Source organism: Xenia sp. Carnegie-2017, unplaced genomic scaffold, assembly GCF_021976095.1.
Source record: "Xenia sp. Carnegie-2017 unplaced genomic scaffold, XeniaSp_v1 HiC_scaffold_23, whole genome shotgun sequence".
In the NCBI taxonomy this organism is placed as follows: domain Eukaryota; kingdom Metazoa; phylum Cnidaria; class Anthozoa; order Malacalcyonacea; family Xeniidae; genus Xenia; species Xenia sp. Carnegie-2017.
This window is the reverse complement of record NW_025813486.1, coordinates 17,222,964-17,237,753: the sequence shown is the minus strand read 5'-3', so window position 1 is coordinate 17,237,753 and position 14,790 is coordinate 17,222,964. Positions and strand designations below refer to the sequence as shown.

General features: G+C 33.5%; 1 protein-coding gene across 1 annotated transcript; it reads right to left on the bottom strand.

The window, feature by feature from the left end:
• Positions 1–8,651: 8,651 nt before the first annotated feature.
• LOC124448667 lies at positions 8,652–12,064 on the bottom strand. The gene is made up of 2 exons (XM_046999614.1): positions 11,699–12,064; positions 8,652–8,799 (listed from the first exon to the last, which is right to left on the bottom strand). The coding sequence occupies exons 1-2, from the start codon at positions 12,010–12,012 to the stop codon at positions 8,661–8,663; spliced, it is 453 nt and encodes a 150-aa protein (XP_046855570.1). The 5' UTR covers positions 12,013–12,064; the 3' UTR covers positions 8,652–8,660.
• Between the last annotated feature and the right edge of the window lie 2,726 nt (positions 12,065–14,790).

Genomic DNA, 14,790 nt, shown 5'->3' with positions numbered 1-14,790 from the left:
TGTTATGATGATGATGTGTTTCATAACTTCATTTTACTCATCATTGAGTAGAGACTAAAACACAAAAAAGGGGAAAAGTTTACTCATATACGAATATGTATCTATCCTCTGAAAATGAAATTTGATAGTTAGTGCAGTTTCCTATTATTCTTCGTGAATTATCCAACTTGAACTTTAAGTGAATTACTCACATTTAGATATAGTTTTCTGAAGATTCTACAATTTAAAGTCTAATTGGTTCTTTTGCTCGCCGGAATGTCGTCACCAGTGAATGAGTTGTTCGTCTTTGAGGAAATCCGTAAGTTTGATCATTTTCTTCATCATCGTCTTCATTTGAATGAAGCGTTCCAAGCTTCTCTTCTTGACCGCCTGTATAGTTATCAGTAAACGTTTAAGAATATATGACGTATATTTACAGTAGTCAACACAATTTACATACATGTTACGGCTAAGAAGAAACTGATCATACCTGGGTAAGGTTTTGCTTTTAGTAGACTCAATTTCTGCAAAGCCACATGTTTGTATCGTAAAACATCAAGAAGGATAATGTGCTCTTTCTGACATTTTTTTTCAATACACTGGAAGTTGGAGCAGATGTCAGTCATCAGAGCTGTAAGCCAAGGCTGAGGAGTTGAGGGATGCCATGTCTTTTGAAATCCATTGCCTTGTCCTTCTCTTTCTTATCTTAAGCAGCTGCTGGGGAATCAAAGATTTTCTTTTAATGTAGAAGACAACCATTAAGATTATTTAGGACCGCCTCACATTGCTGCATTAAATGTTGCGTGAATCAAACATCGTGGTGTGCGGGAAATGATTTTATGTTTCAAAAAATGTCTTAATTTCTTTGTTCGCAAACCTGACGAACGGTAGTAGGTTGCTACAGCAACTAGTTGGATTTCTAAATCATTAACTCTGGAACAGATTTGATCAAGTCTTCCATGGCCAAATCAGATCTGTGACACTCACACCAGAAGTTAAATGTTTGATGGCCAACCCAACATATTCTTCCAATCGAGCCCACAATCCTGATTTACGACCGGTATTTGCGGACTCACCGTCTGTAGTCAGATCGGAATATTTTCCCTTAATATTTGCATCATCGAGTCCAAGATATTTTAATGAAGAAACTACAGCATCTAACAAACCTTCTGCACCACGTTTCTCGACTTGCTTAACACACACCATTAAAACGAACGAAGACAAATTTTTCGTCCTGTTGTTTGGCCTCAACGGACCCATCGACCTGAACCGCAAATCGACAGCAAAGTAGTTCTCCTTTCAACTTTTCTTGTTCGAGGTCGCCTTCAATTTGAAGCATTTCAGCGTAGTGATTAGGATCACGGTAGTGCAAGTGGATAGCTTGAGGTTGAAGACAAGAAAATCCTATTCCACCTTCGGAAGTTTTACTGTATGATCTAAATTCTTCTTTTCCATGAAATTAGGCTAATCATCGTGATGGCCAAGACAAGGCTGTAGATGTGAGAAGTTGGCTGTCATTACAGACATCAACAGCCATGTGTGTAAGTGTCTGAATGATATTGGAATCATAACTATTCAATGTCCGTAACCACGGATGAGACGAATTTTTTTCGGTCCATTGGATCGAAACCGTTTTCATCTTTTTTGCGGCAGCGTGAGGAGCCCCATACAAATAATCTACGATATCTTGCAATTTCTTTTAGACATCACAATGAACGCCATTTGCAAGATACACTTGACTGTTTGTTGCAAATCGTCTCGCCTCTTCCTCAAATTCCATACAAACAAGACATTTCACGACATTCCAAGACATTTCATGTATAGAACAATATAAGAGCACAAAAAAATATATGTTTGTTCTCAAAGTGCTGAAACCAAATTACATCAAAGCAAATAAAAGATTACATAATCTTCAACTGGGTAGAAAACAAATTACCTTCAGATATAGGATTATTAACATACATATCAAAAAACAAGACCAGTATTAGAATATGCATCGGCTGTCTCGGCAGGACTTTTACATTTTTTACAGCAGGAAATTGAACGCGTACAAACAAGAAGTCTAAGAAGTTTGCAACTAGATAAAAACTACTTGCCATCTTTAAAAAGCAGGCGTGAAGTAGCAACTACCCAAGAGTTCAAAAGGATTACAGTGGAACCTGATCATCCATGCAAATTTTTTAGTACCTTATCCCTAAGAAAATTCGCACGAGCTGCTTCAGGGGCAGATCTAGGCCATGGCGAAAGTGGCTTGACCCACGGTCAGAAATCTGCCACTTAAGTTTTTCCAGGGTTGACTTTTTCATGATTAAAAATTTTGCTCAAATACAGCAAAATTTGATAAAAAGCAAAAATTGAATGAATTTTGTAATTTTTTGTCAAAAATTTGTGTTAACAGAACAAAAACTTCAAATTAAACGTCTTGTTAAAATAGTATTATCATCCAGTTAAACTCTGAACTAACTGTAAAATCACCGAAAGCGTCTCGAATCTTGCTGAATACGCCATGAATATGCTCGGAATATGTGGAATATGTTCGTAAATTCGAACCTGCAATCTCAGAATGAAATGCCACGGTCAGCGTTCAAAAAATTTCGCAATAGTTGCTAAATATAGTAACCTTTAGCCACGCTGCAGCGTTGCAAGCCGTTTGCAATAGCTCGATTCTTGTCGACTTGAAAAAACGCTACTTCTAGTTCTACTCAGCGATTAGGATCAATGGAAACTTGTTAAAAAGATCGATGTTCTTGAAAAGCTCGTCCAAATCTTTCAGCAAGAGAACGCTTGCAAAATTATTTCTGGTGAATTGTCTAACTTGAGACAACACTGTGGTAAAATAATCAACGAGAAAAGGCTTCGTCGTATAAATTCTACTGGCGATATTATGCTACGAACTTGTTCATTTTCAAAACTGCTGTTCCCTGAAAGCCAAATTGAAAGATCAGGACCCAATGTCCCTGTTAGGTAAGAATTTACATGTATTGGGGTATTAATTTATATTTTTATTTACGTTTGACATCTTGGCCTGAAATATATGATCAATCCGTTAATTTTCAGCTATTCATAATTGGTGTATCATGTAAAATATATGTCTAAAGCTGTCATTATTTTGCATACTCAGTCTGTCTAATGTACGGCCTAAATAATTGTAATTGTTACTTGCAGACACTATATGCAATTCATATTCTATTTTATACTTGGAAATCGACATTTTATTCTGTCACGAAAGGTCAGATGGGAAATTTAAGTCAGTATATTGCTAGTATTATTCGATTTTGTTAGGTACTTAGTAGGCAGTATAAATATGAGCATTATATAAATGAAACACAAAGAGCGTTTAAGTTTGCCTAGTTTGTAAGTTTGTAATCAAGTACTGTGAAAGCACTCGGGTCTTTTTAATGATTTTTCGTGTTGCATTAACATTTTCATGATGTATGATTAACGCTACTTTAAACTCTCGCCTTTTAACTTCTGACACTCAACTATTTTAAATCTCGACGTAGTAATTTCGACTATCGAAATTGCCTTCTAGATACATCTGTTTGATTCCATTTAAAGTAGAAACTAGTTATTGAAGTCAAACCGTTTATTATTAGTTTTTTGCAATAAAAATTTGTGTGAAAGTGAATACACAAAGTCTAAAACACAGTCCGAGTTCGCATTTTATCTACACTCAACGTATGAAAGAACAAATGTACTGCTATTGACGTAAAAGGAAAGCTCAAATTATGTTTCGCAGTTGCTAATTACCGTTAGTATAAATAACGGTACAGATGGTTCACTGACACTCTTCGTTTTTAACCTTTTATTTATTTCACAAACGATAAATACAATATATCACTGGCGTATTTCTTCGCTATCTCCTGGAATTAATTATTTACATCTATTTATACTAACAGTAATTAGCTACCTTTTACGTCAATAGTAGTACACGTATTCTTTCGTGCGTTGCGTGTAGATATTGGTACAGTGTATTCTACTATTCTAATTGTACTTAATTACACTTTTAATATATTCTTCTGTTCAACACGAGCTCTTGAAGAATTCGGAGGGAAGAAAGTTTTGTATTGGCCTTTTTGCATGATTATTCCATTTCCGATCATCAATCAATTGGGTATCAAGTAGTTTATAACAGTTTCCCCTTTTAAATCAAGTAGTTACCAATTACCATAGATCTCATTAATGGTTTGAAACTAGTCATGAAGCTGATTACCATTTTTTTGCATTCTAATGAATTGAGTATCATATTATGATTAATTGAAGTTATTGAAAATTAATGTATTCGTGTACCAAATGGTTGAGATAACTAATTGAATTTCTTGGAATACTCTCCATCCCAGTAGACTCATCAACAAATTTTACCTTTAGATGCCAGTCTATTATTAAGGTATTTGCCAGAACTGAGGATAGGATAACATTAAGATTAGTTTCTTGAGGTATGCTTTCATTAGGGCATTTCCAGTCTAAAAGGGTGCCATTTATTTCTAACAGCCGGCTTTCTATTAGAAAGAAAATCAGAAATCCAAGTTCAGGATGAATATTTAAGTTAATCAACTTATTCATAAGAACAGATGTTATATAGGATCAAATCATCCACTGAAATCAGCAAAGAAAAGGCGAGCAGACGCATTTTCATTGTCGAGTGCTTCATAATCATGTTGTAGCATGAAAAAAAATGCGTCTGTCTTAGAGAGGCTTTTACACGCAAATTGGCAGCGATCAATTTTTCCTTTGATTTTTGGCCAAGTATGTGCATCATGATGATTTTTTCTGATGCTCGTTATAAACTGATTTAATTTTATGATAAGAATCATCACTACCTTAATATTTTCCATTCTTTGAGATTTTGTGAATGTTGATAGCAACTCACTTCCTTTTATGTGAACAAAGAATATTTTACTATCTTCATACAACTCATGAAGCAATTTTATATAACCGAATAACAAGTTTGTTGCTTTCTATAGGAACTTAATGTACAATAAAATTTGCGCAACGACTTTACTGCAAATATTCTATCATTCAATTGCAAACCTTCGTTACTAAAGGCTTCCGTTGCTTTATCACGGGTTTTTGTAAAAAGATCTTTTGCTTCTTCAAAAAGTTTGATTGGGATTTTAATTTTTCTACTGTTTGTGTGAATCGTTTTAGTGTAATAAAAATTAATGCCCAACATAAAGTTCTGATTAGAGCCATAGAAATAAACCAAAAGAAAAAAAGCAAATTGTAAAATTAAATTATCACACGAATTATTATTATTTATTAAACAAATTATTTATTTATCACACGAATTCGATTTCCACTCGGCAAGTCTCTCGCTACAATTTTGAATCGTTTTATTTCATTCAATAAATCATACGTGATGACGCCACAAGTTGCTGACGACATGTTGCTGTTGTAGGCATCTCTAAATTCTTCTACCTCAAATTTTTTCACTTCATCAAAGCATTTAGAGAGTGGAATGGTTCCTTGCTCTAAGAAACTGGTGAGGAGATCTTTTCGTGAAAGACAACCGATCTTTTTTTGATGTCGTGTAAATCTCGTATGATAAAATCGTTAAATTTTTTATTATTAAAGCCTCCATCACCAAGTTTTTCTGATGCTTTATCTCGAATTTTGTTCCATATTATTTCAAATACTGAAATCGCTAAGTTTTCAAGAACCATGGATGACGTTTTGTACTTACACATTTTAACTGAAATCTATTGTGTCAAACGCCAAATAATCTCCCTAAGATCTACAAATGTTGTAATAAATACGAAGTTCCCTTGTAATTTAAACCAATCAGATTAAAATCTATACAGACACAACGTAATGCGCCATAACTTCACAGTACGCAAATTATTACAGATATGTTTGGAATTGAGCATTTTTGTATCAATAATATAAATTGAAATCCAATATTATATTAAAAAAATCTTTGACATATTCATAAGTTTTGAAATGGCATTTGATGCAAAAAAAATCACAAAGCATAAAATGCAAAGACGAACAATTTCTCAAAAGTGAAAACATTCAAAAAATTCAATATAGAATTTGGTTTGATGTAATGTTGCTTTGTCAAAGTTCTTTTAAGCAACACGCATTAATGCAATCATTAAACTAAAATAATTAGCTACTTCTCCATTTCTTTACACAAATAAAGTTCATTAAAAGCATTTAATAACTTATTTATTACAAATTTCAATAAAATTTTTAAATGTTTAATTTCTGTTATCTAATAATTTATATAGCATTTTCATCATAAAGAGTTTATCCAAACAACTATGAACTGACGGGAAAACGTCGCTAAAGTCATCACCGTCATCATCATCATCATCATCATCGTCATAATCATCATCATGGTCATCATCATGGTCATCATCATATATCATCATCATTGTCATAATCATCATCATCATCATCCAGTTGTCAAGCATCGTCATCACGGACAATGATCAAACATTATCATCATCATAAGAAAGGGGACTCAACTACCCAGGACGCCAAGCAATTTTCAAATATTGTTTATCATTATCATTAACGAAAACTTAAAGATCGAGTTGCTAAGCTACTATCAAACATCATTATCGATAGAAATATTTCGCCGATGAGTGACTGATTGTAAGAGAGCTCATTGACGATTCCGTTTTTCCTGCGGGCAGCACGTTTAGTACATAGCTTGCAGAGAAGTTGTAGCAAACCTGTTGTAACCATAGAAACTATTCACTGTAAGAAGACATAAGATCGCTCTTTTTTGACTTTGCAAATAAAAACTGTAACTGCGCTGTCATTGTCGCATTGAATTTTTACATGGCAATTCCACCAATTGGTTGTGTTACACATGGTACGTGACCACAACAGGAAAAAAATCTTTATATTCCTTGCCGAGAAACTTTGGTCAAAGTAAACACTCCCTAATGAACCATTCGCCGGATTCACCGGCTCTATCTTCTTGTAAATTTTTTTGGGGGAGTTTTTGTAACGGTTCGTCTACGCCATTTTCTACTATTATGCTGGATATTCCGGACGAAGATAATCGTTACAAGTTACAACAGTGTAACCTTGGTATTTTGGTTTTATCACGGTAGCTACGTGTTAACGTGACTAAAAAAACTACATGCGTTAGTTTCTGTTTATTATAGACAAACAATTTTGTGAACGTTTCCTCGATCGACAGCAGCATCTGCATTGATTGACGCATGCGCTGTGCTATCTCATGGGATCTCTATGCCTCCCAAACATGGGACAGAATTATTTATTTTGTTTGGTTAAACATTTAATAATCAGTATTTTTTGATACCACATTTTCGATACCTCAAACGATATAGATTGTTCAAATGAAAAGACTTTAGGGATTTAATTATGATTTCTTTTTAATTGCAAAGTTATTCAGGAATATGTGTAGAATGTATAAGTTATCTCACTGCGTTAAGTAAGGACTGACCTATACTGTAAACATCATGTTTTTTCAATTTTTGAAATGAAGAAACTCGCGTTGTAAAATGGTCGATGTGGCTTTATTTGAAACTAAAATTGGATTGTTTTGTGTAAGCTTCACATGGTCTGTAAAATTCATTTTCGCTATGATAACTACTATATGAACACATTTTGCTTTCTCCATGAACAATTTACACCGCTTTTAAATTAATTTTAAAATGTTTAAATTTCACTTTGAAAACACTTACTTTGCAAAAATCGCTATTTGACCACGGTCAAGAGATTGCAAGCTGGCCGCTGCTGCAGCCAGTAAGATTGCAGGAAATCAAAAAACGGACTAATAGAGTTTATTATGTTTTACAGGTTAGCAGCAGGCAGAATCCTTGCCTTTTTGCAATCTGATTGGCTCAAACAGCGGGCTGAATTTTACTATTTATAACCGCTGTCCGGAATCATATAGTTAAATACTCAAGGGAAGAGTTGTTTTGTAAAGTAAATGAATAGTGAAGTTCTGATTATATAATTTTCCAACGTTTTGAATCTGATTACACTATCTTATCAGGCTGCTGTCCTTAGCAAAAAATACATTATTTACCGTCTAGGTCGTTCCGGATAAAAACATTTTTGAAACCTCTGGTGACGTCGACAAATGTGTCACAAAAGCACAATTTATTGGGTATCTTACATTGAGTATCATAATCAGAAATGAAAAAAGAAAAAGAGTTAAACCCTACATTCACTGGCTAATGTTTTCCAAAATTTGTTTTCCATAAACTGATTCACTTTTATGTTAAGAATCATTACTGATTTTATATTTTCCATTTGCTGAGATTTTGTGAATCTTTATAACAACCCACCATCACTCGTATGAACAGAAAGACATTTTACAAACTTCATGCAATTCATGTAGCGATTTTATATAATCGAACATCATATCGATTGCCGTCTCTGGAAACTTTATGTACAACGAAATTTGCGCTACAACTTGAATCTTTCTGCAAATATTTTATCATTAAATTGCAAACATTCGTTAATAAAGGCTTCCGTTGCTTTATCACGGCTTTTGTAAACCGATCTTTTGCTTCTTCAAAAAGAATTGAATCAGATTTTAATTGATCCGATGTTTGAGTAAATCGTTTTATTTAATTTCTGATGATGCCACACATTGCTGATGACATGTTGCTATTGCATACATTATTTCACCTGAATTTTTTTCACTTCTTCAAAGCATTTAGAGATTCGAACGGTCCCTTGCTCTAGGAAATTTAAACCCAAAAGAAGATCTTTTCGTGAAGGACAGTCGATCCTTTACATGATTTTGTGTAAATCTTGTATGACAATATAACGCAATGTTTCATTGGTAACATCACTGTCTTTAGGTTTTTCTGATGCATTATCTTGAACCTTGTAAAATATTAACTCAAATATTGAAAGAACTAAGTTTTAGAGAGCCATGGCGTCTTTGAAATTTTGTAGCTACTTACACAGTTAAGCAAGAATCTGTTGCGTCGAACGCAATATTCTCTATCTGTTTGTATTTTATCATAAATACGAATGTATAAATTTTTCCTGCAGATTAAAGGATGGAGCCGGGGGAGGGGGATTAGTAAAATAAAGTATTGTTCGTCGATTTTTTAATGATTGCTTAGATATATTACAAAAATGAAATCTTTTCACATGAGATAACGAGTCACACGAACTTAGCATCTGAACAACGAATGTGAACAAAGAAAACAAACAGTTCTATTGGTATAAGATACTAGTTGTATTCAATTATGTAGTAAAATTTTCTAATGTGCTAATTGCTCAAAGAATTATGGAAAATTATAAAAAGGGGCAAGTCACTTAGCACGTGCCAAAAAAGCATCTCATACATCAGTCAATCCGTGATTGTCACAAAAAAAGGAGTGCAAGCACACACACATACCCTTTAAAATGGCCCCTGTTTCATTGGCTTTCTACTATTAAAAAAAGGCAAGCAATTGTGTGAAAGCATTAAAAAAGAATAGTGCCAATGACGTGCTTTTTGGGCTTGTAAGAATATAAAAGCTGATCTGATCCTTACTCACATCAGGACTTGTTGCGCTTAACCACTTTGTTCCTTGTACATATGCACTTGCTTTTGTTGAAATGTACAATTGATATGGAAACACAAATCCACCAATATAATGACTTTCTCAAAGATATAAGAAGTTTTTAAAAGGATCTTTGAAAGAAGAAGCCTTTGAAGAGGACTACAATAAAATAAGTTATGATGCTGGTTTACCAAGCATACGTCATGAGTCTAAATTTCTCGTATGAGTGCAATATTGCAGAAGAGCTTGCCCTTGCATACTCTGTTCTCAATTCTGATATCATATCGTCTTTTACAAACTTTTTATCATTTTTGGTAAAAGGTACTTTACGGAACAAAATGCAAAAAAAACATACCAAGAATTGTATGTAGCAGCATAATTGTGCGTCAAGTCAAGCGGATGTGACGTATAGTAGGACAATTTTTTTATTAACTCCTACGAGAAGTACTGATCTCTGAAGATGGCTATGGTTACCAAGATTGGTCTACACCGGCAATAATGAAAGGTTATCTTTTTTTCGTTTTTTTATGCGTTCCAAGTTTTTCATAGTTTTTGCACATTTATTTATAAATTGATGGGAATTTTCTCAAAAGTCATAACAACTCAAAGATTTCCGCATATTTGATTACTGTAAATGATCTTATTTACATTCTTCAAGTTAATATGTTTTAACGTTTGTAACTATGCTTATTTGACAGCGGTGTTTTTTTCAAAAATTAACAAAACATTGATTAATATACATCGATATTATAATGTAGCAATACAGAAAAAAGATAATCAAAATGAAATACATTTTATTACTTACTTTAAAATGCACGAACTTGGATAACGAGAACAAGTGTCAAAACAAAGTCAATGACACAAGAGTAAATAAAAAAAATCACAACATCCATCTTAAATATGGTAGCTATACAGATGTTTCACAGTAAAGTTCTCGTTCAATAGATGATTACTGATATCGACTGTAAAAAACGTTAAAAACACGTTTGTTCACACCATCTTCTTCAGTGTCATTAAAAATTGAAAAGTTCCCTGATTTATCAAAAATGAGAAGTTTTCCATTGCCAAAGTGTAATACCAAATCAAGAATATCAATTTCGGGAATTATCGTCAAAATCATTAAACCTTCCATTGAGTAAAAGTAGATTATTTTGCCTCCAGCAAGAATGATTTCATTTTTGTTAGAAAGACTCATAGAATCAAAAATGATTTCATTTTTGTTGGAGAGACCCACTGCGTGAGCTTGAGATGGTCGCTCAACCTTCTTTTGAAAGACACCTTTGTTGTAACAAACATAGACATTATTTGTAAATTTTAGGAGCACCACCAAATAATTGTTTTGTACTTTCAACACAGAATCCCAGTAGAAAAAACCTCTGGCCCACGTCAAACTGTGCGCTAAACTGCTACCACTTGAAAAAGAGTTTGAAAACTTTTTCTCGCTAAAATCCTTCTCTAAGATGTAAAGGGCCAGGTAGGAACACCTAAATTATTTTGTCCTAATATATAAAAATTATCCTGTTCATCGAGTGCGCATGCAACACTCGTAAAACGAGGAGGAAATTCAAAAACGACCATCATTTCAACATCTCCCTTTATGACTTCAATTTTATTTGTGTTACAAAAGATGATCTCACCACCACTGTTTATATTGTAGTGTTTAGTATTTAAAAAAGGAAAAGGGGATATGAGCTCAGAAGGAGATGAAATTAATTTTTCATCCCAAGAATTTGGAGTGAATAACTGGTACCAATTCATTATTGGATTAAACACATTTCCTTGTTGATGGCATACTTGGCAAAGTTAATGGATCATAATGACTTTCTGTGATCCTTACAATAAACTGATTCAATTTAAAGTTAAGAATCATCACTGATTTTATATTTTCCATTCGTTCAGATTTTGTGAATATTGATAACAGGCCACCTCCTTTGTGATCAGAGAACATTTTACTAACTTCATCCAACTCATGCAGCGATTTTATATAACCGAATAAAAAGTCGATTGCTTTTTCTGGGAACTTAATGTACAATAAAATTTGCGCTACAACTTGAATCTTTACTGCAAATATTCTGTCCTTCAATTGTAAGCCTTCGTTACTAAAGGCTTCTGTTGCTTTATCACGGGCTTTTGTAAAAAGATCTTTTGCTTCTTCAAAAAAGTTTGAATCGGATTTTAATTTTTCTACTGTTTGTGTGAATCGTTTTATTTCATTCAATAGATCATACCTGATGACGCCACAAGCTGCTGACGACATGTTGCCGTTGTAGGCATCTCTAAATTCTTCTAATTCAAATTTTTTCACTTCGTCAAAGCATTTAGAGTGTCGAATGACTCCTTGTTCTAAGAAATTCAAACTGGCAAGAAGATCTTTTCGCGAAAGAAAATCGATCTTTTCTTTAATGTCATGTAAATCTCGTTTGATAATATCGCTCAATGTTTTACTAGTAACGCCACCGTCACTAAGTTTTTCTGATACTTCATCTCGAAATTTTTTTAATATTATTCCAAATACTGAAATCACTAAGTTTTCAAGAGTCATAGCTTCTTTGATAATTTGTACTTGTGGCAAAGTTCTATTGCGTCGAAACGAAATAATCTCTCTATAGGTTGTTATAAATACCAACATATATTTCTTTTGCGTATTGTTGGGGAAGGGCCAAGGCGTCGCTTCTAAAAGTTCGTGTGCCGCTATAACTTTTAAGTGTTTTGAGTATGAATTATTGATGGCATCAAGCCAGTGAAAAAATTCAAATAAGGCAGATGACTAATTAAACGACAAATGAGACTCCGCGCATTTCGGTTTTTTGAGAACTGCATAATGTTCCTATCATTATAAGCTATATAGTTCTAATTACTTGATTGTCCCGTTGTAAGTATTGCTTTGGTTTAAGTTACCATAATAGCAAAAAAGCAAATTAAAACGTCCGATTCCTAATAAAATAAGAATAATGCAAAACAGACAAGTTTGCACAAACATTTCAATATTCCCCTTAACATGTATTCATGATTGATTTGCAAATTCCCTTTGATTAAATGATTGACTTCACTGGTTGAGCTCAGATAGTTTTGCACAGGCTAAATCAAATACAGATATTTACCAATCAACTCACACCTTTTATTGCTTTGATTTTCTAATGTAGAACGGCAATACTGAAAAATCGAAACCCACAATAACCATGGTTACGTTACGGGTACCTGCAAAGGACGTATTGCGAAGTTGTGTCTTTTTAAATGCTAACATGACTGCTTCGAGTTTAAAGTGCTACTGAAGTGAATTTTTATTTTTCGTTTTTATAAAGCATGTTCCCTGGATGAACACGATAACTTGTACATTTTATAGTAAACGAGTGGAATCTGATCTCCTTGCATCCAATCTCCATGCTCTACTAGTTTTCGACAAAAATTTTGGCTTTAAAATGTATTTTAAAATGTTTTAAAGAGGCATTCAATTGTCTTTTTCTGTAGTGATTCTTTGTTGAAAGCTCATACTAATTACATAGTGGTGCTCTTTAAATACACAAAGAAGTTTTCTTTTGTGATAACAATGGAATTCTACTGAAGAAAATTGTGCCAGCACTTTGAATGCACGCGATGAGTCTTTTTAACAAAAACGATGTGATTCTTGCTGGAGTAAAAATAATTTACGTTCACTAATGGAGGGTGCAAAAATGTCCACGGTAGTTCCAGAAATAGTAATTTGGTATTGGAAAATTTCTTATTTTGAATAAATCAGATGGGCTTTCAACGAGTACTACGACGTCAAATGATAGAACTTAATGTATGTGTACGTGAACGGGTTCCAGTAACGGCTATTAGACAATCCGTTCAAGTGTTTGCAGGATTTGGAGAATTTTTTATCCATGCATTAAGGAGAAAGAGATGCCACGTAGCGAGTAAGATCCAATTAAGAATGAAGTGATTCTGTTTAATGCTCGCATATTGTCATAAACATGATTACAACTTTACAAGACCTTCATCATACAAGACTGCATGAATTTCTAATATGACGACTAAGATGTAGAAATATGTGCTGTATCAACTGGTTTAAAATTTTCAGCGTTGTTTGTGTTTTGATCGTAAACGACACAACTGAATAGATATGAATCTTTCCTTCAAGTGGCCTTATGAACAGTCTAAATGGAAAAAGACACAAATGTATAATATTAATGATACTCGATCAGATGACCTCTTGGGCATAGAGATTCTCATTTGACTTTTTTACCCATACATTTTTACACTATTTTCATATATAAAAGCGTAGAATTTATAAATGAGATGCGTAAACGGTTAACGGTTAACGAGCTCTGAAAGTCGACCGTTGATTTCCGGCAAAAATAGCTTCTGCGCTTTACATCTTCTTTCATTTCACGTTTCAAATAATTTTAAAGATAAATTTATTACCATTTCGAACGAAAACAATTTTTTGATTCTTTTAAGTCTTTAAAATGCTTTTTGATTAAAAGTATGATACTTTATTTACTCAACCGATCAATCGAACGCATGTTTACAAACGTAGAAACGGACTATACTATAAAACTGTAGTTTTGTTGACATTATTTCTTTTATAACCTTTCGATGGAACCTTTTTTCCGATGATTCTGGGCGACTGCGATAAAATGATGTATAGTTATCGCAAAGAGCAAACGTTTCATCTTATTCATAATTCATATTTCATAATCACTCTCATTTTAATATCTCTGTATTTCGTTGCTTAGGCCGCAACTCTATTCGGATTCCAGACATTTAAAATCAAATAGAAACTTACAAGAGTTCCGAAAGGTTCTTCCTTATTGTAATTGTTCGTCCCCCTCATTCCGTAAAAATCCCCCCGGAAATGTTAACAGACAGACACAAATCGAGATTTCACCTCTATATAGGCCACGCGGAGGAATTGGCCGAGCCATGTCAAGAATAGTGTGCTGCCACGCACCAGCAATTGTTCCCCAAAGAAAATTTCGACGTATTCCAAGAAAATCTTTTTAAAGTAGCTAAGTCCATTTTGTTTTAAAACAAGAAAAATATTTTTGCTGTGTAATATTATTTCTAAGAATGTTTTAGGAGTTCACATTATTATTTTATTGCGTGAATACAGACATGTTTATGTTATATGGAATTTCTTATAGTTATCTTTTTGGTTTGTTATACACCACACGCTATCGCAATTAATAATCATAGCAATCGTAATAGATGATCAAGCGTTCAAATAACAAAAAGAAGATGATAACCATATTTCTTGGATTTGTTATTGTAGGTAAAACATAATTTGTTAAATTGAAGCTACTGGACGAAGTAGTTGCTTCATCTTATTCTCTGTCGC